Source organism: Zeus faber (assembly GCF_960531495.2).
Source record: "Zeus faber genome assembly, chromosome: 1".
Taxonomy (NCBI): Eukaryota; Metazoa; Chordata; class Actinopteri; order Zeiformes; family Zeidae; genus Zeus; species Zeus faber.
Window position 1 is genome coordinate 45325904 of NC_137193.1, and position 26974 is coordinate 45352877.

At 44.3% G+C, this 26974-nt stretch overlaps 2 protein-coding genes across 2 annotated transcripts in view; both read left to right on the forward strand.

Annotated features, from left to right (window-relative positions):
• Nucleotides 1–26974, forward strand: part of agbl4 (AGBL carboxypeptidase 4) — a gene marked incomplete at both ends in the record, with an annotated part of 348196 nt that overhangs the window by 270754 nt on the left and 50468 nt on the right. The window lies entirely within an intron of this gene.
• bend5 (BEN domain containing 5) lies at nt 2847–10288 on the forward strand (the record flags this gene model as incomplete). The annotated part of the gene is made up of 7 exons (XM_080014633.1): nt 2847–3033; nt 4740–4870; nt 6027–6183; nt 6298–6540; nt 8380–8528; nt 9743–9956; nt 10092–10288. The coding sequence occupies 7 exons, from the start codon at nt 2847–2849 to the stop codon at nt 10286–10288; spliced, it is 1278 nt and encodes a 425-aa protein (XP_079870759.1).

Consider the following 26974-nt stretch of genomic DNA (forward strand, 5'->3'; position numbering starts at 1 on the left):
ATATCAGGAATAAAATCACTACTGATATAATGTTTGATATAAATGTCCCTAGCATTTTAGCATTGCGCGTTAAGGAGGTATGACAAAGCAAAAAGCTCATAAAATCTGGTTAGTGAGTGTTTTTCTTTTTACATTAAGACCAGAACTACTGTTAACATACTGCTGTAATGCATACAGCTCAATTCAACACTGAATGAGTCTCCTATTCATTAATAACAAAGGAACAGACTTTGCGATTACGCTGACATTACACATTACTCTTGTTTCTCAGTTCTCTGGCTTCAGGCAAAGTGAGGGTTCAGCCACTGATTGAACATCCACAAACCATCCAAGTAACATAGTAACCCTAAAAACTTTTTTTTATCCCCGCCTTAGTCACTTCAGAGAGTAAAAGTGGCGGATGCTCAGAAGCCTTACGGTGGCACAATCGGCCAGAGGACAGGAGGGCCGTCGAACAGAAGATTAGATTAACAGTAATCTCCCTTTAGTCTTGTTGAGAAGCTGCTCAAATCTCTTTTCTATCACCCTCATTTCTGTTATAGATTATTATAGGGCCAACCTAGTGGTGAAAAGGTGGTTGACAGATAAAGATTTGACTTCCAGAGTATTCCTCCAAATATTTGAGTTGTAGCTTCATTGACATTACTGCAAACGAAAGATTTATTTTATTTCGAAGACAGAAATTCATATTTTTCCTTCAAAAGTATATTGTTGCTTGTAAACCAGTCTGTAATGACTTGGGTGAGAGCTGTGTGTTTGTTTGCCGTTTGAATCTCGTCGATGGAATTTATTACACACACACACACACACACACACGCACACATACACTGCGATTAAAAGGGGGAATCGTCAAACAGTACAGTGAGCGCACATTGTGGGGGACCTGGCATTTGAGATAATCATAACCCACTCGATCCTGCACACTATGAAACGACAAAACAGAAGAAAAAAGCTTTCCATAGTTCTGCATCAGTTACTTTTCAATTACGGCAGTCAGAGGCAGAACGAAATGGCTGCCGCCGCTTATCGACTGTGGAGCCGCGCTTTTGGAGTAACAACTGAGAGAAATGCATCCCAGCATTTAACTACCTGACAGTGTTACAATAACAACGAATCGCTTTCTGTCAGATAGCCCTGAGTCTATCGGATGTGACACCGGGGACACGCAGTGTGTAGTGGGGGGAAAAGGCAGCGCAGGTGGGGGGATTTGAACTCGCAGGCTGGCAGAATGGGACATTGCAGGCGATCGTCTTGGCGGCTTCATTCTCACCGACGCCCTGGTGTTCGATCCGAGAGGGAAACGGGGGGTGAGCCGTTCATGTCTGAAGTCATTATACGATGACTCCAGTCCACTGAAGTGACCTTCAAAACACTTTATTTTACTGCGAATGTGATTTTTGTTCAAGGAAATTTTCCACGTGGTGTGGTTTTTTTTTCTATGATGACTTTTGCATAGTTTTGAGAATACTAATTTAAGAACCAAGGGGCATAAGAAAATTGTTACAATATATTTGCTACAATACTGTATTATTGTGTGACCATATAATGAAACGCAGTTGTGTTACACTGCTGCACTTGGAAAACCAGCTTCTTGCTCTATCACATCACATAGACAACTCCGCTCCGACAACTATCGCTCAAAAAATTATGACGAACCCTTCCCATGTCATAATGTGAACCATGACTATAGAAGCTTGTGAGTGTCCTAAACTGTTCGTCTCCGGGGGGGCCGTTCGTCTAGAACCTCGCCTCTGTGACAACCCTTGGCAAAGAACTAACTCGGGTCTGTCTCATCTGTTGTTGAAATATTCAATATCCCGTATTTTTACAGTGAAATTATCTGGCGTCACGAACAGGATCGAGCTACGTCCAGGAGGACCAACGAAGACGGAAGGCCTGATAAAACAACCTAGTTTGGAGGACCGTCCTTCGGTGGGACTCTGGGGCGTCGCCTCGATCTACGTCTTACAAATAAGACATACGCGATATTGTAGTACAATAAAGCTGGGACAGAAAGGGTCACCCGCAGGGGTCCAATTTGTTTAAGAATTACGGAATGGGTCGGTAATTGATTTTTCGTGGCAAACGGCTGGAAGTCATTGAATTGTATTCTATTTCGTTTTAATTTATATGGCAAAAATAGCAACCATGTTCACAACTCAAACACTTATCACCCGCATAGCAAGAGGACATGGGCATTTGTTTCAAGATGTGATGTATTTGATTTATTATGTGATTTTGACTGTGTCTGTGTCAGCGCTATGGTAAGAATGAATGAATGAAGAAAAATCTTTAATTGTCACACAGTACACCACATGCGGCGCGCGCACACACACACTTTGGATGGTGGCCGGTGAAATGAGGCCTCTGCATTTAAGCCATCCTTGGCTTGTCCTTCCTCTGGGTCCTTCCTCCAACAGTGCAATGTACTGCGCCACCGTGCCACACTTTGGTAACACTTTACTTAAAAAAAAAAAAAAAAAGGGTTAAAGAGACGACATAAAAAACAATTCACAGAAAAGAAACAACAGGTAAAACAATAGCCAAAAACGAATTGAATTCTAATAAATTATCATTTTCTGATCCATTTTATATCAGTGAGGCTCTACTGCTCTGGTCTGGCCGCTCCGCATCACCGCCGCGGAGCGGCCAGACCAGAGCAGCGGAGCCCAGAGCCCCCTCCCTCGGTGTGCGTGCATGCGTGCGTGCGTGTGTGTATGTGTGTGTGTGTGTGTGTGTGTGCGCGCGCGCGTGCGTGTGTGTATATATTTTTTAATACTTAACGCTGGGGAGCAAAGAAACTGTCATCCATATCCAAAGTGCGGGGCCCAAACAGGAGCCAAACAATGTTCGCCTTCGTGAGGTTCCTGGAGGACGATACGTGCTACGCGCTGTCGGTGTCCGCCGTGAGGGACTTCACACCGGCGCACAAAACAGATTTTGACAACCAGAAGGTTTATCTGGTGCGGAGAGCCGAGCGGGGGGAGGGCGGCGCAGGCCGGACCAGCCGAGCGCAGATCCTCGCTCTGGCAGGTGAGTGGGACACTTTGCTCCTTGTTTTCAAGCCCCCTTTGGAAAGGAGCGTCTCCCCGCGTCGGCGACGTTGTCGGGTCCGATCCGTCGGGACTCGGGGCGGCTCGAGTCGCTGACAGTGACGCTGACAGTTGCAACAGCCGTGGTCCTCGTCCGGGGCTAGCCGGCTAACGGCTAGCGAGACAGCTAGGAGTGCTAAAGTTGGCTAGTTAGTAGCTGGGTGTATCTGGACGGAATATGTTTTTCACTCGCGTGTCCCTGAAATGATGCCGTATGCGACTCGCCCCTCCGCGGGACGTGTTATCGTGGCTTGCGCGTCGTACTACGTGGCGTGCGGCGTCCGTTCGGCGTTGTTTACAACTCTGCGGCTAGCGTTAGCCGCCTAGCTGTGTTAGCCAGCTATCGTGACAGCTAGAGTTGGAGGGATGGAAAGGTAAATATCGTTACTCTCTCCATCCAAAGAGGTAACTTGCGACACGACCGCAGCTCATATCTTAACCATAGACAATCACGAAGTTAAGACTTTACACTAATGGAAAAAAAAAAGTCTAATAAAGGCAATAAATAAGTAAATACAAATAATGATTTATTTATTATTTTTAATCATAATTTGTACCCATACCAATAACCTATCCTATGCATAGGATCGCATTGCATATTCTGTATATTTTATGTATTTTTACTGTTCTTGTTTTTCCTTTTTCGGCTAATTGTATATTTGGCTCATCTTTTGTTTTTTTACTTTTCTTTTTATTCCCACCACCAATAATCACCATGACAAATTCCTACAACATGTTAATGCACCTGGCGAAATGAAGCCAATCTGATTCTGATAAACCCTAAAAATAACCCAAAAAAGAAAGATTGGCAATATACAATAGGCTTCAACAGACTAAAATAAAAAGGTAAATATTTACTGAAATTTTTTGAAAAAAATGCAATATACAATAAACGTAATAATAAACAAAGAGAAAGCAGCAACATATAATATACTTAAAAAATAGACAAATTGGCACTGTACAATAAACCTAAAAATGAGCAATCAACAAGATGCCTCTGGGTCAACGATTAAAATGGGGTTGGCGTTTTATTAAAACTTTTTTTTATTTTTATTTTTATTTTTATCAGCGACTCCGACGAAACTCTCGTAGTATCAAAAAGTGACCCCAGATGTTTCACGACTGTTCTGTCACAGTGTCCACTTAGTTTACTCACAATGTTCTAACGTAGAAAGACAGGAGCTGCTGTTGTGTTCTGCTTTACCAATGCATTTAAAGTTTAAAGTGGTGCCACTTTGCTCCACAGTCCCATATCATGTTTACAGCATTATTCCAAAGTAAAATATGTTTTGCTGGGTTTCGGTTTCAGCTCCATATGCCGTAAAAAGTTACAGGCTTTGGTGTTTAGCTAGATTACTAATCCCTGAATTGAACCAGTATGGCTTTTAAGACGTGATCCTTCCGAGCAGCAGTTGTGTTTAAGTGCCGCATGAGTAAAGCTTGGCTGCTTGTTGCCGAGGGGATCCTGACCACTACCATGATGTTTCTCTGTGAAACTCAAATCCTTAATATTACCGGATGTTTTGTGGCGGATCTATGTTTACTCCAGAATTAAAGAATGCAGAGCCTGCAGCTCACACAGTAGCCCTGGATGGATACATGGTGATGTATACAATTTATTTCTCTTTTGGTTTCTGATTTTCTCAGAGACTGTAGAGGAATTTGAAGACAGTATAATGCAAAAGAAGATGAAAATTCCCAAGATGTCCTTCACGAATTCAGGAAATTCTATTGAAAATCATTTTGAAGAGGACAGGTTGCCTCTCAGACATAAAAAGGTAGGATACCAGCTTTGTGTGGTTATCACCTCATTGAAGTGTGTGTGTGTGTGTGTGTGTGTGTGTGTGTGTGTGTGTGTGTGTGTGTGTGTGTGTGTGTGTGTGTGTGTGTGTGTGTGTTTGTGTGTGCATGGGTGGGGTGTCAATTGCATCCTGTTATCAATGTTGCTATCTAATTAAAACATTTTATGAAAAAGTGAATGCACTAACAGTAAAATTAGTCCCTACACAATGCAACTGGCTAGTTGATGACATTTAACGTTTACTCAAGTAATTGTAATTTATGAGCACTTTTAGGTTTGAATTAAGTCAAATTTAGTATCTCCTTTTCACAGTAACTTTACAGGCCTATATTAACTGCCCCACCCCAAGGAAAACCCCCATCGACCCCAAGAGGAAAAGGAGGAATCCTTGAATGGCCTAGAAAGAGGGGTCTGCCCTCCAGGCTGTATTAGCAGGGAATGGGTGCCAAGAGGGCATATTTACTGAAAGTATCCATATCAATTAATATGTTTGTCACCATCCATCATTCCGTCCCCTCTTATGTTTCACATAAAATAGACTAGCAACTTAAATAACCAATGAAAAACTTTTTATGATTGACACTCTAATTGAGTGAATATTTATAGAATATGTTTGTGTGTCCATACCTCTCTTTGTATTCTTGTTATTGCATCAACCATTGGCTGCAAGCTTCTAAGGCTCCCTTATACACAGAGCAGTCTTGAAACGGTAAAGGTATGTTTATGATAGAATGATGCATTGGCATATGTTTGGCCTGTTCCCAAAATCCCCAATGCTATTTTTACCATATGCTGGATTAACACAAATTCAGCACTCTGGACAGCTGCCCTTTCAGACAAATCCTCTGAGCAGCTCATCAAGGAACTCTCTGACTCCACTCCTCCCAGTTCCTACTCGCATAGAAAACAAACTATTTTCAATATCATTCTTTGATGGGTACGGAGATGTTTGAATTCTACCAAACATACCCAAATCATAATATGAGATAATTTGGAGTCATTTGCAGGTAGTAGAATTGTGTGTGTTTTGTTTATCTAATAAGGAAAAGAAGGCCCCGATCTCCAGATGAAACATTTATACCCTGCTCTCACTTCTGATCTCTAATCTCCTGTCCTTGTTTGTTTCTCCTCAGGCTCTGCTGCAGGACCACGGACGCCCCTCCTCCAATTCCTCCAAGAGCCTGGCGGCAGTGGTGGCTCGCCTGGAGAGAAACGCCGCCAGCTCCTGCATGGACGGAGAGGACGAGCTCCTGGAGGATCGGCTGGTGGAGGAGGAGGAGGACGGATACTGTGATGATGAAGACATGGAAGGCGAGCGTTTATTTCATCAGCACCAACTGGGAGATGAAGACGAGGAACATCAGACACATCAGCAACACCAGCATCAGCACGACACCGACACAGACTGCGTGTCCGAGCCGGCGGCGGCCGTGGTTCCCAGAATTCTGTACGAGGAGCTGGTGCTCAGCTACCGGCAGCAGGAGGAGGAAATGCGGCGTCTGCAGCAGGATCTGGAGAGGACGCGACGGCAGCTGGTGCAGCAGGCCAAGAAACTCAAGGACTATGGCAGCCTGCTGACGGAAGTCAAAGAGCTGAGGGATTTCAACAGGAGGCTGCAGGATGTGCTTCTCATGAGGCTGGGCAGCGGTGAGAGAGCGCACACACATGGTGATACGCTGGATGTTATGTTAAATCCCTTGTGCTGATCATAAAGGGTCTACACAGACATGTGCCCCAGAGTGACAGGGAAGTCGCTTTCCAAGGGTTTCCCAGTCTTCAGTTGAATCAACATTTTTAATTTAGAATTCAGGGAAATGACCAAGTGGATAGCAGTGCACTCGCAATTTTTATTTATTTTTTTTTTCAGTGCAAGTTCGGGTTATAAAAGGTTAACAGTCACTAAAGTATGATTTTATGGTTTAAAACTGTTTATTAAGAGTCAATATTTATGTCAGTAATTAGTTTTAATTGCAAGGTAAGATACACAAGCATAGATCTAGTCGGAGACTGATACAAAGGTTGCTTCAACGCAAGTGGCGTGGCTGATAGTAGCCCGATAACAAAAAAGCATTTGTCTTTTGGTCTTTACTTCATAAATCAATAAACCTTTTAAACAAATCAAATGCAATTCAATTTACAAGCGATTGACAAAACATAAGATGTTAAAAAATGGATTTAGAGACTAATGCACAGCAAAACAACCAAAAACCCCCAAATCAGTGAATTGAATTGGACAGCAATAAAAGATGGGTCGTTAAGATTAAGATAAGTATAGGTACTAAAATCATAAAATTAACACTACATAAAAGCCAGACTAAATAGATGGGTTTTTAGCTTACATTTAAAAATATCAATATTTTCAGATCCTCTGGAAGGCTGTTACAGTGGCTCGGAGCGTAATAGCTGAAGGCAGCATCACCAAATATTTTTGTTCTGCTTTGTGGAACAGCTAAAAGAGAAGGAGTATCTGAGAGTCCTTCCTGGTTCATAAACCTAAAGCGTTTCTGAGAGGTAGTCTGGTGCAAGGCCATCTAGTGCCTTATAATCAAATCATTTTTAAATCAATATGAAAACTAACCGGTAACCAGTGTATGTAAAGACTTTAAAATAGGTGTGCACTCGATTTATTGTACTCTTTGGTAGACCAGAAAGGAGAGCTTAAAATAGTCTGTATAGTCTGTATATAATAGTCTGCTAGTTATAAAAACATGCATCAGTCTGTCTGTGTTGCTTAGTGAGAGAGATGGCCTCACTTTAGAGATGTTCTTCAAATGATAAAATGCTGTTTTTGTGACACCTCGCACATCTTGAAATTAAGTCAAATTATCAATCAAATATCATCAGTCAGATATCACTCCTAGTTTTCTTGATTCTTGGCTTTCTTAGTAGTTGATTCTTAGTTTCTTATAATAATATAAGAATGAATAATTTCTTTTTTAGCGATGGGTTATGCACAAAAAGATGCCGTAGAACCACAAAACGTGTTAGCACTAGATTCTGATTTTCACATCAGATTTTCTCCTGTGTATTGAGATTAAAGTAAAGTGGTATTAACGGGTGATATCAATGAATGGCTGCTAGTGTTAACCTCAGTCCCCCTGTGGGGTTGCACGTCTAATGGATAGGCTAAAGATTAGCGTACCCTCGGGTGCTGCTGGGAAGAGGATGCTGTGCACGGACCGATATTAAAATCAGCTACATTGCCGCTTAGTGTAGCCAGCCACCAAGCCAGGTTAGCTACCAGGGTAAAATAACCGACTGTCTTGAGTTATAGAAGCCTAGCCCGAAGCGGGTAAGCAAGAAGGCCAGTGGGGTTAAGCCTAAAGACCAGAAAACTCCCTGTCCACATGTTGCAACAGAAGTCACATCCAAGCTGGTTTCGGGAACAGCTAACACATGGTCACATGTTAGGGTTTTGAGCATTTAAGTAGGCACCAGCACAAAACTAAACGTGTCTTCTCACCATTATTGTGTGCCATCTCCCAGAGCCAATGCATGACAACGGCACTCAGACAATCAGGGCAGAAGTGGTTGAGCCCATTGTTGAGGTTCAAGATGCGAGCAGAGAAGAAGCCAACACCAGCTCCAGCCACTCGCCCTCTCCGAGAGCAGTTTACACCTGCAACGATGGGAAGGTCAGTCTCACTGGACCTGGTGTCCACCATCTATTTTAATTAGCTTCTCACTGTCTTCTTGGGATTGAACTTTGATTACACTCTTCACCTTTTTACTTTTTCTTGGTTTTACGATTCATGGCTGACATGTCTTTTACCATGTGGCCTTCCTATTGTTCTAGATTAACCATTGAACCCTTGATCCCTCTTGATTCCTCCTCCTGTGTCCTTGGCTCCCTGCCTGTTGGCAACTAGGGGAAATGCCACGATTTCATAGGAATTGCCCTATTTCCTCCCAACACACATGAACTGGGAACATAGTGTCGTTGTAGTTAATCAGCCCTTTTTCCCTTTCTGGCTGCTCTATCTTAGCAGGTAAACAAGGTTGAGAAGATTAGTATTGTTTCTGCAAGCCCGGCCAGCATCATCATCAGTATTTATTAGCCTGATAGGGTTCTCTGCTCTCGCCGCCGCTTTAACTCAGCCATCGTCTTGTCTCCCGATGACAGGGGGGGAATTGGCACTACAAGCTCTGGGGCTGGTGGCTACTTCAAGCGTGAAGAACACAAGTAAATTAGAACTCTCCTACATGGGGGACCCAATATTAATTATTTGTACCAGAGGAATTTAAAGTGACTGACAGTTAAGGCCTAGAAAGATAGTGGGGGAGGGGGCAGGGGAGAGAGAAAAGAAATGGTCAAACTTGAGGCCAGTGAAAAGCCTGTCTGCTGGCCAGCGGCCTAAAGCACATTAGCTGCACAGGGAAAAGCCTTTGGATGTAGGCCTAAAGACTTTGCGCTGATAAGAGAGAAGAGAACGGAGGGAGAGTCCAATATGCCTCGTGTTGTATCGGCTGGGAATTCCCTGGGCAGGTTGGCGAGCTTCGCAATTCGGCGCTGTTTAATTCCCAACATGCAGTGGCTACACACATATAAGGCTTAAGGAAGCAAAGTAAAAAGTGAAGATAACTTAGGTTTGAGCACCCGCTAACCAGACCCCGGTCTATATATCCCAGCTGGTGAAAGTGGTTCTCTGAGACTTAATTGGACCGAATAGGAGCTGGCAAAAGGAAATCTGGCATTACTGGCTCTGATCCAGTAATCGCTGTAATCTTTGAGTGGTTTAAAACTAGTCTGGATTACTGTGATGTACTTCCGGTGTCACCTGGTTTGTACCTTTTTTGTTTCTTTTTTTTTTTACACCAGGGTCCTCATCCTGACTCTTCTGCTCTGCAGGTTCATTTGGGAGGGGGCATCTGGGTGGACGAGGAGAAATGGCACCAGCTACAGCGGACGCAGGGAGACTCAAAGTTCACCAAGAACCTGGCCGTCATGATCTGGGGCACGGAGACCCTGAAGAACCGCAGCGTCACGGGGGTGGCCACCAAGAAAAAAAAGGACGCCCTGCCCAAACCACCGCTCTCACCCAGCAAACTGAAGATAGTCAGAGGTAACACTCGCCCAAATTCTAGCTCTGTCCCTATACGCCACCTTGCCTTAATAAAAGTATATTAGTTCAGCAAAACACTTGAATCCGTACGTCCTGTCTATTCTCTATTTGTGATCTGATTTCATTTTTTCCCAGAGTGTCTCTACGATCGGGTCTCTCAGGAGACGGGTGACAGCGCGGAGATCACACAGAGATTGTCAAAAGTGAACAAATACATCTGTGAAAAGATCATGGACATCAACAAATCTATCAAGAACGAGGAGCGCCGGGAGTCCAAGCTGCTCATCAGACAGACGGTCAAGATGGAGAACTTCACGTACGATGGCATGTAGTGATCAAACGTTGTCACTCCGGTGGCTGCCACCTCGCTGTGGACGGCTGGATTAAGTGGAGGGGGTCGGAATCGGGTAAATGGCGGGGGGGGGGCGGGGGTGTACGCCACAATCTGCCATACTGTCTTTAAGTTAGTTCGACGTTAACCAAAACAGATCACATCCTCACTATCTCCAAACGAGTGGGACCCTCAGCTTCCTCAGCGCCACATTAATCCACTGACCGCAGACAGCTTTACCCACCGGGCGATTGAGTTGAGAGGACGAGCGTATTATTCATAGCAACTGTGACTGTTTTTATAAGCTTTTCCATGAGGTTGGTGTAAAGGACGAGTGTCGTGAGGCATTCGTGTGAGTCAAAGCCGAGATGATTAGATGTTAGTTAGAGAGAAAACAGCACTTGGCCTATCGTTCTGTGTCAGAACAAAGTTTAGAATCCTTAAACTCTTGTGAAATGAGAGATTTCCCGCGGGGAAAAAAAGTGAGATGGTGCGCTTATGATGATGCCAGCGTGCGAGTGAGTCTTAAGGTTTTTTTGCTGTGTGTGTGTGTGTGTGTGTGTGTGTGTGTGTGTGTGTGTGTGTGTGTGTGTGTGTGTGTGTGTGTGTGTGTGTGTGTGTGTGTGTGTGTGTGTGTGTGTGTGTGTGTGTGTGATATTGGTACTTAATCGAGAGGGAAAAGTGGTGAAAAACCCCTAGAAGCACTTTTACTGCAGGGTCTTGCTTGGTAAGCTGTGTTGCAGGTATTCTGTTGTTCCTACAGATAAGTCACGTGAGAGTGATTCCAGATGAGATTAATTTCAATTGGGAAACCAGTTCGAAAACGACGAGAGTTCACGTGCAACTTTAAATGTGACTTTTTGGTGTAGAAAGTTGCATTCCTTCGATTTATGCTTTTTTTTTTTTTTTTTAATTTTTTTTCTTTATTGTTTTCAGGGAGAACTTGATCCTACTTTATTTTTCTCGCCTACGATGGGATCTTTAAGCGTTAAAATGAGCTCGCAATAGTTTTAAATCAGACGTGGGCCTTTTCATGGCAAGTCTCGGAGCTCTCCCAACGATGTGTGGTCTGATCTGAGAAGATCTGCATGAGGAGTTTTATGGGTAGGGCTGGGTGTCCAAGGTATCCATAGTTTTATCGCACCCACCTAATTGCATCAATATATAAGCTATGGAGAAATGTGTTTTTTGTCTTTCCAGTGTCAATGAGCCAAACAAAAAACATGATATTTATAAAGTTAATGTGTCATGTAATAAAAAAAAATTGAATTAAGCAAAGCCGTTAATATTTCACAACAGTAAATGACCCTTGGCTCAGTGCCTCTTTTGTAAACATAGAACATTTAGGAACCGCTATTGAAGTCAAAATATCGATACCAGCATTGATTCATCTGAAATGATACCCAGCCCTCGGTACAGGCACGTTAATGCCAAAAATCGCCTTATAATTGAAATGGCAATCACTGGGACTGGCCGTGGAGTTCCTACAAAGCTGTGATTGTAATTGTACAGTAAGCGAAACATGATGACGCTACACCTGCACTTTCGCTGTGAGGATTAAGGAGGCGGCTCGGTACCGTCCTCTCTGTTTTGACTGACACACTGACCCCCGCCACCCCCCTTCCTGCATCTTAAAGGACAGTTTTGGGGAAAGAAAATGGCGGCGTAGAGCGCCACAGCTCTGGAAGGGAGCGGTGTCAGATGTGGGTACAGCTGTCTAAAGTTGGTTTTCTGGGCCTGCAGCGTCTCGTAAATTTCCCCCTCGTCCGCCCCGCCGCGGGGAATAGAACAAGGTTGCCCCAGTGACAACGTCCTTCAAGCCATGCCATCGGAACAAATTTTTTTTATTTTTATTTTTTTCTCTCCCCCAGTGTTGGGTTTCTGTTTATTTCCTCCACTTTTTTTTTTTTTTTTATCCCTTTCCTTTGTTTTGATCCCAAATGGTTTGTGTGGCTGTCTGCAGGCTGGAACTAAACGCTGCAGATTGAAATCTCAACTGTGACCTAGCTGTGGCTAACTGTGAATCTGCTGCCGAGCTGCCCCTCAAGCCTTCCTCTTTCTTACACTTTGACACACTTTGTTTGTTCGTCTGTCGCTTGGTTCTGTTTGTTCTCTCCCTCTGGGATATTTCTATTTCCCACAGTCCAATCGTTTTGTTAAGCGTGTATTTTGGTGATATTTTGTGTGTACATAAACATGGGTCTTTATATTTTTCACCAAACGGTGATGCTTCAATTTCTACTTAAGTCACTTGTTACTGTTTAGCTTCTGCGATTTTTTTCTGGCTGGTTTTATCAAAGTGACGTTCTTAATTCCTTCCGTTAACGATTTCAAACTTTTTATTTTATAATTTCTTTTATTTTTTTTTCATTTTTTACTGTTATGCTCTGTTTTTTTTTGTTTTGTTTTTTTTCCATGAGAATTGTTGGCTTTAAGCTTGATATTGTATCCAAATGTCACTGGCGTCTACACACATGAGAGAATATTTAGACAAGGCTGCCTCTGATAAGATGCTGGTTGTTCTACATTTAAAACGTGCGATAGACATTGAACACGCGTCACTGAGGCACTTCCCTGCTTCAGAAAAATTAGAATTTTATATTTTAATGATTAGAATTTGCTCTTGAGATGGAGTAGTTAGCTGGCTAAACACAAATCATATACATCGAATGCACTTTAAGCCTCTGGACAATTTTTTTCCTTAAATAATTATACCTGTCATAATCGTCCAAAACATAGTTTATTTTATTGTATTTTATATATTAATTTTTTTTGCGATTATAGAATAATAAGGCCAAACAATCGTTGTATTTTTAAGAAGCACCTTAGATTGTTTTGGTTCCAGATTGTTGTTTGGTGTGAGAAGAATGGGCATGGGGAAAGGGTTGTTTTCCGTCCGTCAGATGTGCTTCTGGTTTGCTAGTCCAACACAACTAGTTATCCAGGTTTAACAAAAACATTTACATCTCTGAATTTTTCAGGATGGAATGTTGGTCATTTGGATTGCAAAAATAAAACCTCAACAATAGAAACATCAACGGACTTGGTTTATCAGCCGTTGATGTGATTGGCCATCATGAAATGTGCACACTGACTGGATTATATGCTTTAACTTAATGTCAAGATGCGGGGTGGGTTAAAAAAAAAAGTGTGTGTGTGTGTGTGTGTGTGTGTGTGTGTGTGTGTATGTGTGTGTGTGTGTGTAGAAATTCTGTTTTCTAATGGATGAGTGATAGTAAGCCAAAGTGTTGAATGAGATAAAGGTGACCATGGGATTCTGACTGAGGAATCGGCTGGTTTGCACAAAATGGCCCTTGGCAAGGTTCTAATGGTATACAAAGGTGAAATATGAGCAAAGTATTTAAGTTTCCTTTCAAATCAATCCGGTTTACGTGTTGTCCTTTTTTTGTCCGTTGTGTATAAAGCAAAAGGTAAGGTAAAAGCGCAAACAAGTATAACTAATGCTACATGCGCCTAAAGTTATTGGATGGTGCTCTCTAGGGTTGCAGCTGACCTTGTTGCTACTGTTGTTGTTTCTCTTTGTTTTGCTTGTTTTCTGATGCCAAAAAAAGGATGGTGGTTTAAATATTGCTTAAGATAGAGTATTAACACAGCTATATCACCTGAAATGTTTGACTCATTTGTCAAAGGCTGAATTCCTCAAGCTGGATTAATTGTAATCCTTTAAAACCATCTTCAGTGGATGAAATCCATTTGAAAGTAGTTACTTTGGGTTTTCTTTTAAAATCCAGATTTGGCCTTATCTGAGATTGTGTGACCAGCCCCTGTCAAATGTAGCGCGTCACATGCTGAGAACAATTTGGGGTTCAGCAGCACATCAGCAACATGCACCTATACTGGCACTGACCGGGCCATTAGATGGACGGAGCAGTCTGGTTTTGTTTAACAGTGTTCTGTCCCAGCACTCGAGGAGGGAACACCAACTTCATGCTGGCTATTGAATCATCTCGCTCCCAAGCCTCCTGAGGGTGGTAGAAACTGGATCCTTTTTTTTTTTTTTTTTTTCTTTTCGTGTAATCAAAAATATTGGATAAGAATCAAGGAAATTACATATCCATCACGTCCTCTTTGCTCTGTGTTTTGGCTTAGCTTCTAAACTCCTGTCCTGTCAAATCCAGGCAAGTGAAGCAGCTTTGTGTTCCCTTCTGACACGTTAATATGGAAGAGCTATCAGACTTCACCGCAGTCATGGGATCAGCGACGTTTTACATTTGTACAGAAGACCCATAACTGTTTTGAGCTTAAGATACAATGTCAAACTTACTCTTGAGTGAGACCGGTGACTGGGAAACTTTTGACGGGGCCTCAATTCTCCTCAAAGTTCTGCGGTAAACGCATCCGACCCACAAACTGATTCTACTTCATCTAGCTTCACCGTCCTACCTCATTACCACTCTGGTGTTTGTTCGTCAGTGACCGTAAACAATGTATGTAATATTACAACGAAAAAAAAAACAAAAAAACAAAAAACAGGAGGAAAAAAAAAAAAAAAAACGATAAGAAAATTTTGCGTGATTTATCTTCTCTCAACATGTGCAACGTATACAACTTCTAAAACACCTCAGTACTCAGTATCATTCTTAGGGAAAGTCCGTTTTGTTATGTGCTTATGAAAGCTGCTGTAAACGGGGGCGGGGCTGGGGGGTGCGGGTGGGGGGGGGGGGGGACTCGTGTGTATCTCCGCTCTTTGCTTAAAATGTCGTGCAGTTGATTGATGGGTGTGTTCTGTCTTCGTACCGCTTTGAGATTTTTAACTGGTTGACGGTGCTACCAGCACACAGGTTTTTTACTGATCTGTCTATCTGACCTCAAATGGTGCTACGTTTTTTTTTCTTTCTTTCTTTTTCTATGTTTTTATCCTTTATCTGTTATTAAGGTGTGTGGCAATCGCCATTTTCTGTCCGCTAATCAAGTTAATGAAATTGTAAGCCAAAATGACTAGAAAAAGAATGACTCTTAATATCTGCTACCTGCTATCCATCCAAATATTCTTGCAATACATAATATATATCTATCTTATCTTATCTATCTACCCTCTGCGTTTCTGAAGTACCTCAAAATTTGCTGGTTTTAAATAGATGTATCAGCTTTGACATCTCTGCTCATACATTACTGCAGGTTATATGAGAAATATGCATTTTTAAAATACTAAAATCAGGCTACGTTGGTCGAGCTCACACTCAGATGGTTTTTAAAGAGGGATGCACCCATACTGATACTGCTGCAGGATACCAGTCTGATACCGGGCTAAAACAAGATATCTGTGTAAGAGAATAGCTCCGAAACAAAACTAAAAAAATCTTTCCAAGAGCCATAACATACATGATGGAGATTAAATAGTGTAAAACAAGTAAAGTTACTGCTTTGTTGTTGTGACACATACAAGTCTACTTTTGAGTAAAGTCCTGGATCAGACGACTGCTACTTAGAGTCGAGCGCTGGCAGTAAAAAGGAGGTATTGGTGTATCCCTGCTCTTTCATTAGAAATCCACCACTTCACTGGTTGCATGCTAGGATAACCTTCTGAGAAATTTTAACTTTGACCGGACTGTGTATCTTTTATACACTACGTTCGGGCGTCTGCAAGTGGTTTTATTTTCCCCGGAGACGTAGATGAACACAGCTCGTGTTGCGAATCAATCTTTCCTCTTCTCTTTTAAGTGAGCTGAACAATGCTCGCCTCGAAGAGAGGAGGTGCTCGGAGTCGGAGGGGATGTGCAGTCGTGTCGGTACCAAAGAGGGCCCTCCATGCCAGGGAGCAAAATGCACTCCATGATGTTTGTGTAGAATGTGTTTCGTAGATTATTGACAACTTGAACTTGAACTCATGATCTATTCATAGTGGCAGTTTTGCAAGTGTGTCTGTGACGTATTGATTTGATCTATAAGATGGTGACCAATCTCCTCCCTCCTCACTGCTGAATCTATAAATATCAATTTTGAATATTTAAAAAAATATATCTTCAAGAGCTATTCTCACAGCTAAATTGCTGCAAGTCAGACTTCTAGCTATGGAACAGTACACTATGCTTTAATACTTGGGGACGGTTATACTTCAAATGCTTCATTCTGTTTCTCTCGCACTGTGCAGTGAAACCAATGTGTCGTGTTGAACTCCACCAGAGCAGTGCACCAAAGTATTTGAAGTATGTCTTTGTTTGTTTGTTTGTTTGGTTTGTTGGTTTGTTGGTTTTGTTGGCTTTGCTTTACACTGTGTTTATGTATGCGTTTCTCTCTGACAATGTCTGTGAACATGAGTGACGTCCTCCACTGTGAGCCAGTTGTTACGATATAGATGGGTTGATGGGAAGCACAACATTTCTTAATTTTTCCAGGCTCATGTCCAGAACCGGCAGGTTTCTGTTTGACAGAGTTTCTCCACAGATGCAAAGTACTTGACGATTCCACTTGTAGCCAGTTGTTGGGCACTTATGTCAACAAAGACCCAGTTCAGATCTGGAACCTAGCGTGCAGATCCCTCCAGATTGTGTCTGGGACAGATTGCAGCCACACCTGGCTTTAACACACGTCTGGTGACCACTTGTGATCTGGTTTAGCCTCCCCCGCTCCGTATGTAAATATCCACTCTGTTGTCTTTCCTGTAAGCCAACTTAAGATGTTTGATCGTTTGTTGAATTTGGCTGTAGATTTTTTATTTTTTATTTTATTTTTTTGCCGCATTTCTGCCGAAGGATAAAGTTTTGAATGAATGATGAAGTAAATGTTATCACTATACCGTTAAACATGTTATGAATGCATCTTTCGTTCCAAGCAGACCTGAATTTAGATGTTTCTGCTTACGTTGATTCTATTTCTCACACTGCCCAAGTATTGAGTGACACATTACCCAATCTGTTTTTTGTTGGGTTTTTTTTGGTTTGGTTTGTTTTTTTTCTGGTTTATTTTATTTTTTAACTACAAACTTCTGAACGACAGTAACCAATTGTGAGTGCTCTGGTGGATCAGTCATAGTGGTCAGAAATCAAGCAATTTCAATGAGCGACTGTAATAACTTAAGTAACTAACAAATTTTAGTAACTAACCAAAATACAGTTAAACTACTGTTTGAGTTGTTTCATGAATGAACACAAACTTCCCCTTATGCAGATCACAAAGACGGTCACTAAATGCGATCGGGGGGGCCATGCACTACACTAACAGTGCAGTCACACGGTCCCTGAAAGGGACCTTCGAAAGTGGTCCTGGTGATCGCTTTTTCAATCTGGATTTGGTGCGTTCCTGGCCATAGGGTTGCGATCGCATCGGCCGAGATGCATTTTAACGCCAGGTCTGAACGGGGTCTTGGACTAACCTGTGGCCTACATTGAAGAGGTCACAATAAAAAATTTGAAAAATAATAAAAAAAGAAAAGTTGGTATCTGTTTGCAGCCCTGAGTGGACTGAGCTGAGGGGCTGGGATAGAGAGAGAGCGGTTTACTACAGAAGAGTGTAGTCACAGTTGGTCCAAATGCAGTGTTAATTGTTACTGTGTTGAGTAAGAACAAAGTTGATCTAAAACGAACCTCTGGATGTGAGGCCTTGGAGAGAGTTAGAATTGTAATGACCCCAACCCAACGACGTTGAAGGCATCCTTTCACACAAATTGTAATCCGTTTTCTGGAATACAGCGTGTGTGTCTTTGCTAAACCGGTATCACCTCCGCTATGCGAACACTCTTTGACGCTTAGCATCCTGTTGTTTCTGTGTTTCTCTTGCTGCAGTCAGGTACACCTGTTAAATGTACAGATAAAATAAATCCAGACTTTTATTCTATCAGCACACGCATCTGGTTCTCTTTCTTTCTCTCAATGCCACAATAGTTTCAGTTCATTTTGTGCAGATGGATGATGAATGATGGATTCACCATGAATCATTTCATATCATCATCCTTTTCAAGAAGCACTTTACTTTTATCATACAAATGGGTTCATAAATGGGTTGTATTCGTGTTGAACTCATCACCCAACGGTAATGAAACTCACTCAGCGTGCAGAGTTTGGTGAAAACTCTTTATACATACATACATATATTTTAGCTCCAAGGTGTTAGAGATACAGAAGCAGACACACCAACTCATTCGGTAATCGTGACGCGTCAGCAGCAGACGTTAAGTTGGATGGATCAGGGCAGACGGGCTCTTAGTGTTATTTCTCAGACAACTCAGTCTACCGTGCACAGATCTGTGCGCTCCTGGTATTAGTGCCATTTTGCGCCACATCTGACGGCAACCTTTCATCCGTACCCGACACCGGCTCTGCGGTCTGCTTCTATCAGTGCACAAGTCAATTGCTGTGTGTGTGTGTGTGTGTGTGTGTGTGTGTGTGTGTGTGTGTGTGTGTGTGTGTGTGTGTGTGTGTGTGTGTGTGTGTGTGTGTGTGTGTGTGTGTGTGTGTGTGTGTGTGTGTGTGTGTGTGGTCGTGTGGTCAAAAAATCAGCTGTGAAGGCAGAGGATTAACGAGCACATACACCGATCAGCCACAATATTAAAACCACCTTCCTAATATTGTGTAGCTCCCCCTCGTGCCACCAAAACAGCTGTGACCCGTCAAGGCATGGACTCCACAAGACCTCTGAAGGTGTCCTTGTGGTATCTTGCACTAAGACATTAGCAGCAGATTCTTTAAGTCCTGTAGGTTTTGAGGTGGGGCCCCCATGGATCAGGCTCGTTGTTCCAGCACATCCCACAGATGCTCAATCAGATCAGATCCTAACTCCGCCCATCCACATGAGTGGACAGGGGTCAGCATGGACACTCTGACCAGTCTGTGGCTACGCAGCCTCATACGAAGCAAACTGTGATGCACTGTGTGTTCTGACACCTTTCTATCATAGGAGCATTAACTTTTTAAGCAATTTGTGCTACAGTAGCTCCTCTGTGGGATCGAACCAGACGGCTAGACTTCACTCCCCATGTGAATCAATGAGCCATGGGTGCCCATGACCCTGTCGCTGGTTCACCAGTTGTCCTTCCTTGGACCACTTTTGGTAGCTACTAACCACTGAATACCAGGAACACCCCACAAGACCTGCTGTTTTGGAGATGCTCTGACCCAGTCGTCTAGCCACCACAATTTGTTCCTTGTCAACGTCGCTCAGATCCTTACGCTTGCCCATTTTTTCTGCTTCCATCACATCAACTTCAAGAACTGACTGTGTATGTATATCCCACCCCTTAAAGAATGCCATGGGGACGAGATCGTCAATGTTATTCATTTCATTTGTCAGTGGTTTTAGTGTTGTGGTTGATCGGGGTAGATCTCAGCCTTAGCCACTGGTTACTCAGAGGTGAGACACTACTTTCATTCTGTTTAGTTTATTCAGCCTCCATGCTGCCGATGCCACCTCTGTGCCTTTCAGCGATTGGATGATTGGCATCTACCAATATCGCATAGCCCACACTGCAATATCTACCCACAGAGATAAGACACAGAAATAGAATATTGGCACAACAGAGAACTTGTAAAAACACATTATTTGGAGAAACTTCACTTTGAAATAACCCCATCATTGCATCATGGCAAGGCTGAATTGGTCCCCGCAAAGGCCGCCCTCCCACCACCGTACGGAAAGATGTGACATGATTCAATCCCTCTTCTTCCCACTCCCACTACCTCGCCCTGGCACACCGTTGCATTTCCATATATTATTGCCTCTGTAAGCAAGAGTGTCATGTGCCCGTGCTTTTCCCACGGCCCAAGGGGAACGCTCAATGTCATTTCCGCTCCGGCGTGCCACATGCCTGTAATGTATTGCTGCCTGCCGTTATTGGCAGTGAGATGATTCATTGGTGGTGATGATGGATCGGAGGCTGCTGGGTTAAGTCGGGCCGGGCTGGGCCGGGCTCTGCTTCTCTGTAGCAGAACATTGTGTCCCCTCTGTGCTGCGGCGTGGAGGGAGAGGCAAGCTGCATTTATATTGTACACGCACGCAACCTAATGAATATGGCCATTTCACTGCTTTTATGGAGCTGCCTGGAATATTGCCTTATGCACAGTTCCTGGGTTTGGCTTTTCAGGCAGGCAAGGTGCACACAGCTGCGTCCCATAATAGGTGGCGGCAGTAATACATTTTTCTTATGACATTGTCACTGTTATAATATGGAAATGTAGCACGAAAAAAAGGCAGCTTTTGTTACTTCCTGGAAATGGAAGTCACGAAAAGGGTGCATTGGGTTCACCTTTTCTCATGTAGGGATTTGGTTCAGGGCATTACAAAACCCATACGGGTAAAACTGTTGGGCGACATAAACACACACACACTTAACAGTTCTTATGAATCATAAATGCTCCTCTGTTCCCATCTTTAATTCTATATTTATGTGAAGAGTGACTGCAGGGTTAACTGACAATGAGTTGGTCTTAATGAATTCTGCCTTTGGTCTTCAAAGTCATTAACACACATGGGTGAGCATGCCAATCAAACCCCCAACTGGAGTGGCTCCACACCATCCCTTCTTCTGCCACCTCCCTCCCAAGGCCATCCCTCCATTCCTTATCCAGGCCTGATATGTTCCCTACACCCCAGACCCACGTCCACAGGCGGAAGGATGCTCTGCATAATTGTGTGTGTGTGTGTGTGTGTGTGTGTGTGTGTGTCTGTGTGTGTGTGTGTGTGTGTGTGTGTGTGTGTGTGTGTGTGTGTGTGTGTGTGTGTGTGTGTGTGTGTGTGTGTGTGTGTGTGTGTGTGTGTGTGTGTTCTTTCTATATTGCCCTATTAAAACAAATGGCATAGGTTGTACTATGTCATGTATTTTGCGTTATCTATCTATTGGTTTTTCTTTCACTTACTGCTTCACTTTCTCCCATCTTCCCGCACTTAAACTCTCTCTCTCCCTCACACACGCACAGGGCTTTAAAATGGCTTCTTTTAATGCAGACGGCTCGCCCAATTAACAAGATTCAAAGTGATGATGAATTTTTCATTCTCTGAGCATTTAAGCTAATTACGGCCGAAATGAAGCAGGTTCCAGTAAATTGCCGTGGTGGCGGCTGACAATGGCAGCCAATGTCACTGTCACACTGCCCCTGTGCACTGCGGCCGTAATGACTGGGGCTCGTCAATATTCATACCCCGCTCCTCTCCTTTCCTCAGCTCTCCCTCTTTTCTTCTCCGTCTTTTCTTCTGTTGGGTTCATTTCTTTCTTTTCAACTGGGCCCACTGCCACCCCTTCTCTTCTCTTCTCCAGTGTCATGTCCTCTCACCTGGACTCGTCCCTTTGTTCCCCCGCCTCGCCTCATCTCCAACCTTATTAATTGACGAGCCCCTCCCTCACCCTCCCCCGCACCCCATTCCTCCCCCAGCGTAGAGGGCTGTTTAGAGTAAAATCCAGCTAATTGTTCTGTAATAGCGTCTTAATGATAATATAATGCTGTAAATAAGGCTTGCTGCAAATAGAGCAACTTGGCCACATTTCAAGGGCAATCAATCTGTCACAGAACCCTCCCTCCTCCTCCCCTCAAATATTGGATTTGGACATCAGCGTGGTCGTTTGTATCAGGCCAGCTACAGATAGTTAAACAGAGAGACAGGGAGTGCGAGGAACACATCTTTTAGGATGCGTCTTGATGGCATCTTTGCCAGCAAATGTCTGTGAAACCGCCATGATGTGTTTTCATGATGTACAACTGTGCACTGGGCTGAGATGTGACGTGCGAGTCTCCCACTGCCCAAGGACCCAATGGTCATATTTCTGCATATAGTACTATGCAGCTGGTTGAAATGTTCGGGATTCTCTTCTATTCCCGTCTTCTAATAACATCATCAGTACAATTTCATTGGAATTCAGTGTTTCCTCATTTAGCCCTTTAGAGGATATTTATTCACTTCATTAAGGAGGTTTTTGTTGCTAAATACTAAATGTATTCCCAACTTGTTTTTGATGTAAAGGCTTAATTTTGGGGGGGGGGGGGAGGAGAGGAGAGGAGAGAGAGAGAGAGAGAGAGAGAGAGAGAGAGAGATATATATCAATCTTCTGGGCGCAAAGCACTAAATGAGATGAATCAGGGCGGTGGCATTAGATCTTGTCTCAGTGAATTCCAGCAGAAAGCCACTACGTGTGGACAGGGACACAGTGACTGAACCGTTGTCTTTCACCGTCCAGGTCGCTGTGGTTCTCATGCACTTTGGTTTGAAGGCACCGTGCAGCCTCCAAACAAAACAAACGGACACTTGTCGGCCCGTCTCAGTGTCAACCCGGACCCCTGGGTCTGCGGCTGGAGAAGCCACATGTACACACACACACACACACACACACACACACACACACACACAAAGGTCTAGTGCTAATTAGAGACTGGTTTAGAGCTGTCACATGCCCTGGGCCATTCACTCCGACACCAGCTACATGTCCACAGCCACACACCAAGGTCACAGCGTGTGTGAACGACCATCAAAATAACTTATCACAACAATTATTTTCATAAACAAGGATCCATCTCCATCCATCACTATTTGTTGTACTCTGGGGGCTGAATCATATGTCACATGAGCGTGAGAATGCGCACTTTTCGAGCTACAAAAAGTCGGCGGCACGCGTTGATGCGTTTTTAAATGTGTTGTCTGGAAATTCTTAATGCCAAAGAAAGTTCGGTTGCAAGACCAAGTGTTGCAGCCAGGGGCGCTAGAGCTAATCTCTCCCAATATACCTTTATGATTCATTAATTTATTTATTATATCTTTTAGGTTTAAAAAGAATCTTCTCTTCTGCTCATCATGGCAGCTGAATTGAACGATGTGTGTGTATGTATGTATGTATGTATATATGTATATGTGTGTATATGTATGTATATATATATACGGTACATAAAACAACTCAAAATAACTGTAGGTACTCTTCATGATCAGCCAGTTTCTTTTCCTGCTCCCATTTTATGTGGTTTTTTTTTAAGAAAGATTAAAAATATGGGATATTTACGGGAAAATAACAAAAAACGGAGGACAGCGGGAAAGAATGCTATGACACACACAAATCACTCACCCCGTTAGTCTTCCTAAATGTGTTGCCAGTGTGAGTGTAGTTAACTGTGCAGAGATCAATTCACAGACTGAAAACTGGCTCTGCTGAATGCTAGACCTGTGTGTGTGTGTGTGTGTGTGTGTGTGTGTGTGTGTGTGTGTGTGTGTGTGTGTGTGTGTGTGTGTGTGTGTGTGTGTGTGTGTGTGTGTGTGTGTGTGTGTGTGTGCCCAGCAGACTGGAGCTGACAGCTCACCAGCAGCCTTGCACCTGCAGCGGCGCTAGGTGTTGGTCGCGAGAGGGTGGTGGGGTAAAGGTTTTCGACAAGAGGAGAGGGGAGATGGGGGGTGGGATGGATGTGAAAAGACATGGAGAAGAGAAGGAACTGAGAGAGGAGTCAGGAAGCTGGAAGGTGGCCTTGATGTCACACATCCACCCGTGTTTATTTCAGCAGTGTTTCACTCGACTGTGTGTACTCTACGTAAATGTCTGTCCTGTAGTGTTTATTCATGACCATTGTAGACAGTGTGTGTGTGTGTGTGTGTGTGGCTATGTGTGTCAGTGGTGGTGAGTTACAAAATGTAAAAAAGCAGTACTAAAAGTAAAGTACATTTCAAAACAAATATCTGTACTTTTTGACTCTATTACCTTTCTGTCATGTTACTTACTTAGAATCAGAATATGCATGAGCACCAAATGGTGCCGTAGTTCTTACCACTATAACATACAGTATTATAGGCTCTATAGACTATAGAAGGTATGAATTAAAAAAAAAAAAAAAAAAAAAAATTTAAACAAACTGTCTTAGAATTATGGGTAGAATGTGTTCAAATGTGCGTCGGGTGCTTTATATCCAAAATATGTTATAGATTCAAGATGTTTATTTAATACATACATATACATACAAGCATACATACAGTAGATGCAGTTAAATGTCATTGCAACTCACCCGGAGATTGTGCACAATAAGTACTAACCCAGCAGCTAACTACCCTGTGGGCCCACCACCTGCAGGGATAGGCGTCGGGGTCGGGTGCAATGCCAGCCGGGTGGCGGGGAAAGGCGGGGGCCTGGGCCTGCTGATCCTCGGCATCACAGACTAGTTCTAGTGACGTGGAATGTCACCTCTCTGGCGGGGAAGGAGCCGGAGCTGATGCGAGTGGTGGAGCGGTACCAATTAGATATAGTTGGGCTCACCTCTACGCACAGCACGGCTCTGGAATCAAACTCCTGGAGAGGGGCTGGACGCTCTCCTTTTCTGGAGTTGCCCAGGGTGAGAGGCGCTGGGCGGATGTGGGGATACTCACGTGCCCCCGGCTGAGTGTCGCTGTGTTGGAGTTCTCCCCAGTGAACAAGAGGGTCGCCTCTATGCAACTACAAGTTGCTAAGGGGAAAGCTCTGACTGTTGTGTGTGCTTATACACACAACACCAGTTCAGAGTATTCGGCCTTTTTGGAGTCTCTGGGTGGCGTCTTGGAAGGGGCTCTGCCTAGGGACTCTATAGTTCTACTGGGAGACTTCAATGCTCACGTGGGCAACGCTGGAGAAACCTGGAAGGGAGTGATTGGGAGGAACGGCCTGCCTGATCTGGATCCGAGTGGTGCTTTGTTATTGGACTTTTATGCTAGTCATGGATTGGCCATAACGAACACCATGTTTGAGCATAGGGTGGCTCAAAAGTGTACGTGGTACCAGACCACCTTAGGTCAAAGATCGATGATCGACTCTGTGGTTGTGTCATCAGATCTGTGGCCGTATCTCTTGTACACACTCGGGTGAAGAGAGTAGAGCTGTCAACTGATCACCACCTGGTAGTGAGTTGGATCAGATGGCGGGGGAGGCTGCCAGACAGACCTGGTAAACCCAAATGTGTAGTGAGGGTGAACTGGGAACGCCTGGTGGATGCCCCTGTCTGCGAGGTCTTCAGGTATTCTCCAGAAGAATTTTTTGCGCATCCCGGGTGAGGTTGGGGACATGGAATCCGAGTGGGTCATGTTCAAAACCTCCATTGCAGAGGCGGCTACTAGAAGCTGTGGTGCGAAGGCAGTCGATGCCTGTCGTGGCGGTAACCCAACAACCCGTTGGTGGACACCAGTGGTGAAGGAAGCCGTCAAGCTGAAGGAGGCGGCCTTTCGGACTTGGTTTGCCCAGGGGTCTCCCGAGGCAGCAGACAGGTACCGGCAGGCTAGAAGGGCTGCAGCTTTGGCGGTCACTGAAGTAAAAACCCGGGTGTGGGAGGAGTTCGGGGAGGCTATGGAGAAGGACTTTCGGTTGTCCTCAAGGAAGTTCTGGCAAACTGTTCAGTGATTCAGAAAGGGAAAGCGGGGCTTGGCTCAGGCTGTGTTCAGTTGGGGAGGAGAACTGCTGACCCGGACTGGGGATATTGTCGGGCGTTGGAAAGAGCACTTTGAGGGACCAATACGACATATTCGTCCTCAGGGGAAGAGGCAGAGTTTCAAGACTCGGGAAGTCTTGTCCATATGCCTGGCAGAGGTCTCTGAGGCAGTGCTCCTCAGGGGCAAGGTGCCTGGGGTGGATGAGATTTGCCCTGAGATGCTGAAGGCTCTGGACATTGTTGGGCTGTCTTGGTTGACACGCCTCTTCAGTGTCGCATGGATGTCAAGTACAGTACCTGTGGAGTGGCAGACCAGGGTGGTGGTTCCCATTTTTTATAAAGGGAGGCCGGAGGGTGTGCTCCAATTATAGGGGTATCACACTGCTCAGCCTCCCCGGGAAAGTTTACTCCAGGGTGCTGGAAACGAGGCTCTGGCCGATTGTCGAACCTCAGATTCAGGAGGAGCAATGAGGATTCCGTCCTGGACCTGGAACAGTGGACCAGCTCTTTACCCTTGCAGGGTAGCTGGAGGGGTCATGGGAGTTTGCCCATCCAGTCTACATGTGTTTTGTGGACCTGGAGAAGGCTTTCAACCGTGTCCCTCGGGGGATCCTGTGGGGGGTACTGAGGGAGTATGGGGTACTGGGGCCATTGGTATGAGCCATCCGGGCCTTGTACAAACAAAGTGAGAGCTGTGTTCGTATTCTCGGCACAAAGTCAAACACGTTCTCAGTGGGTGTTGGACTCCGCCAAGGTTGCCCCTTGTCCCCGACTCTGTTTGTGATATTCATGGACAGGATCTCAAGGCGCAGCTGAGGTGAGGAGAGTGTCTGGTTTGGGAACCTCAGAATTAAATCTCTGCTTTTTGCAGATGATGTGGTTTTGTTGGTTTCATAAGACCGTGACCTCCAGCATGCATTGGGGTGGTTTGCAGCCGAGTGTGATGCGGATCGGGATTAGGGTCAGCACCTCCAAGTCTGAGGCCATGGTTCTCTGCCGGAAAAGGCAGAGCTCTCAATTTACCAGTCTATCTGCGTCCCAACCCTCACCTATGGTCATGAGCTTTGGGGTAGTGACCGAAAGAACGAGATTGCGAATACAAGTGGCCGAAATGAGTTTCCTCCGTAGGTTGGCTGGGCTAAGCCTTAGAGATAGGATGAGGAGCTCGGACATCCAGGGGGAGCTCAGAGTAGAGCCGCTGCTCCTTCGCGTCGAAAGGAGCCATTTGAGGTGGTTAGGGCATCTGATCAGGATACCTCCTGGGCGCCTTCCTTTGGAGGTTTTCCAGGCACATCCAACTGGTAGGAAACCACGGGGTAGACCCAGAACACGCTGGAGGGATTACATATCCCATCTGGCCTGGGAACGCCTCGGCATCC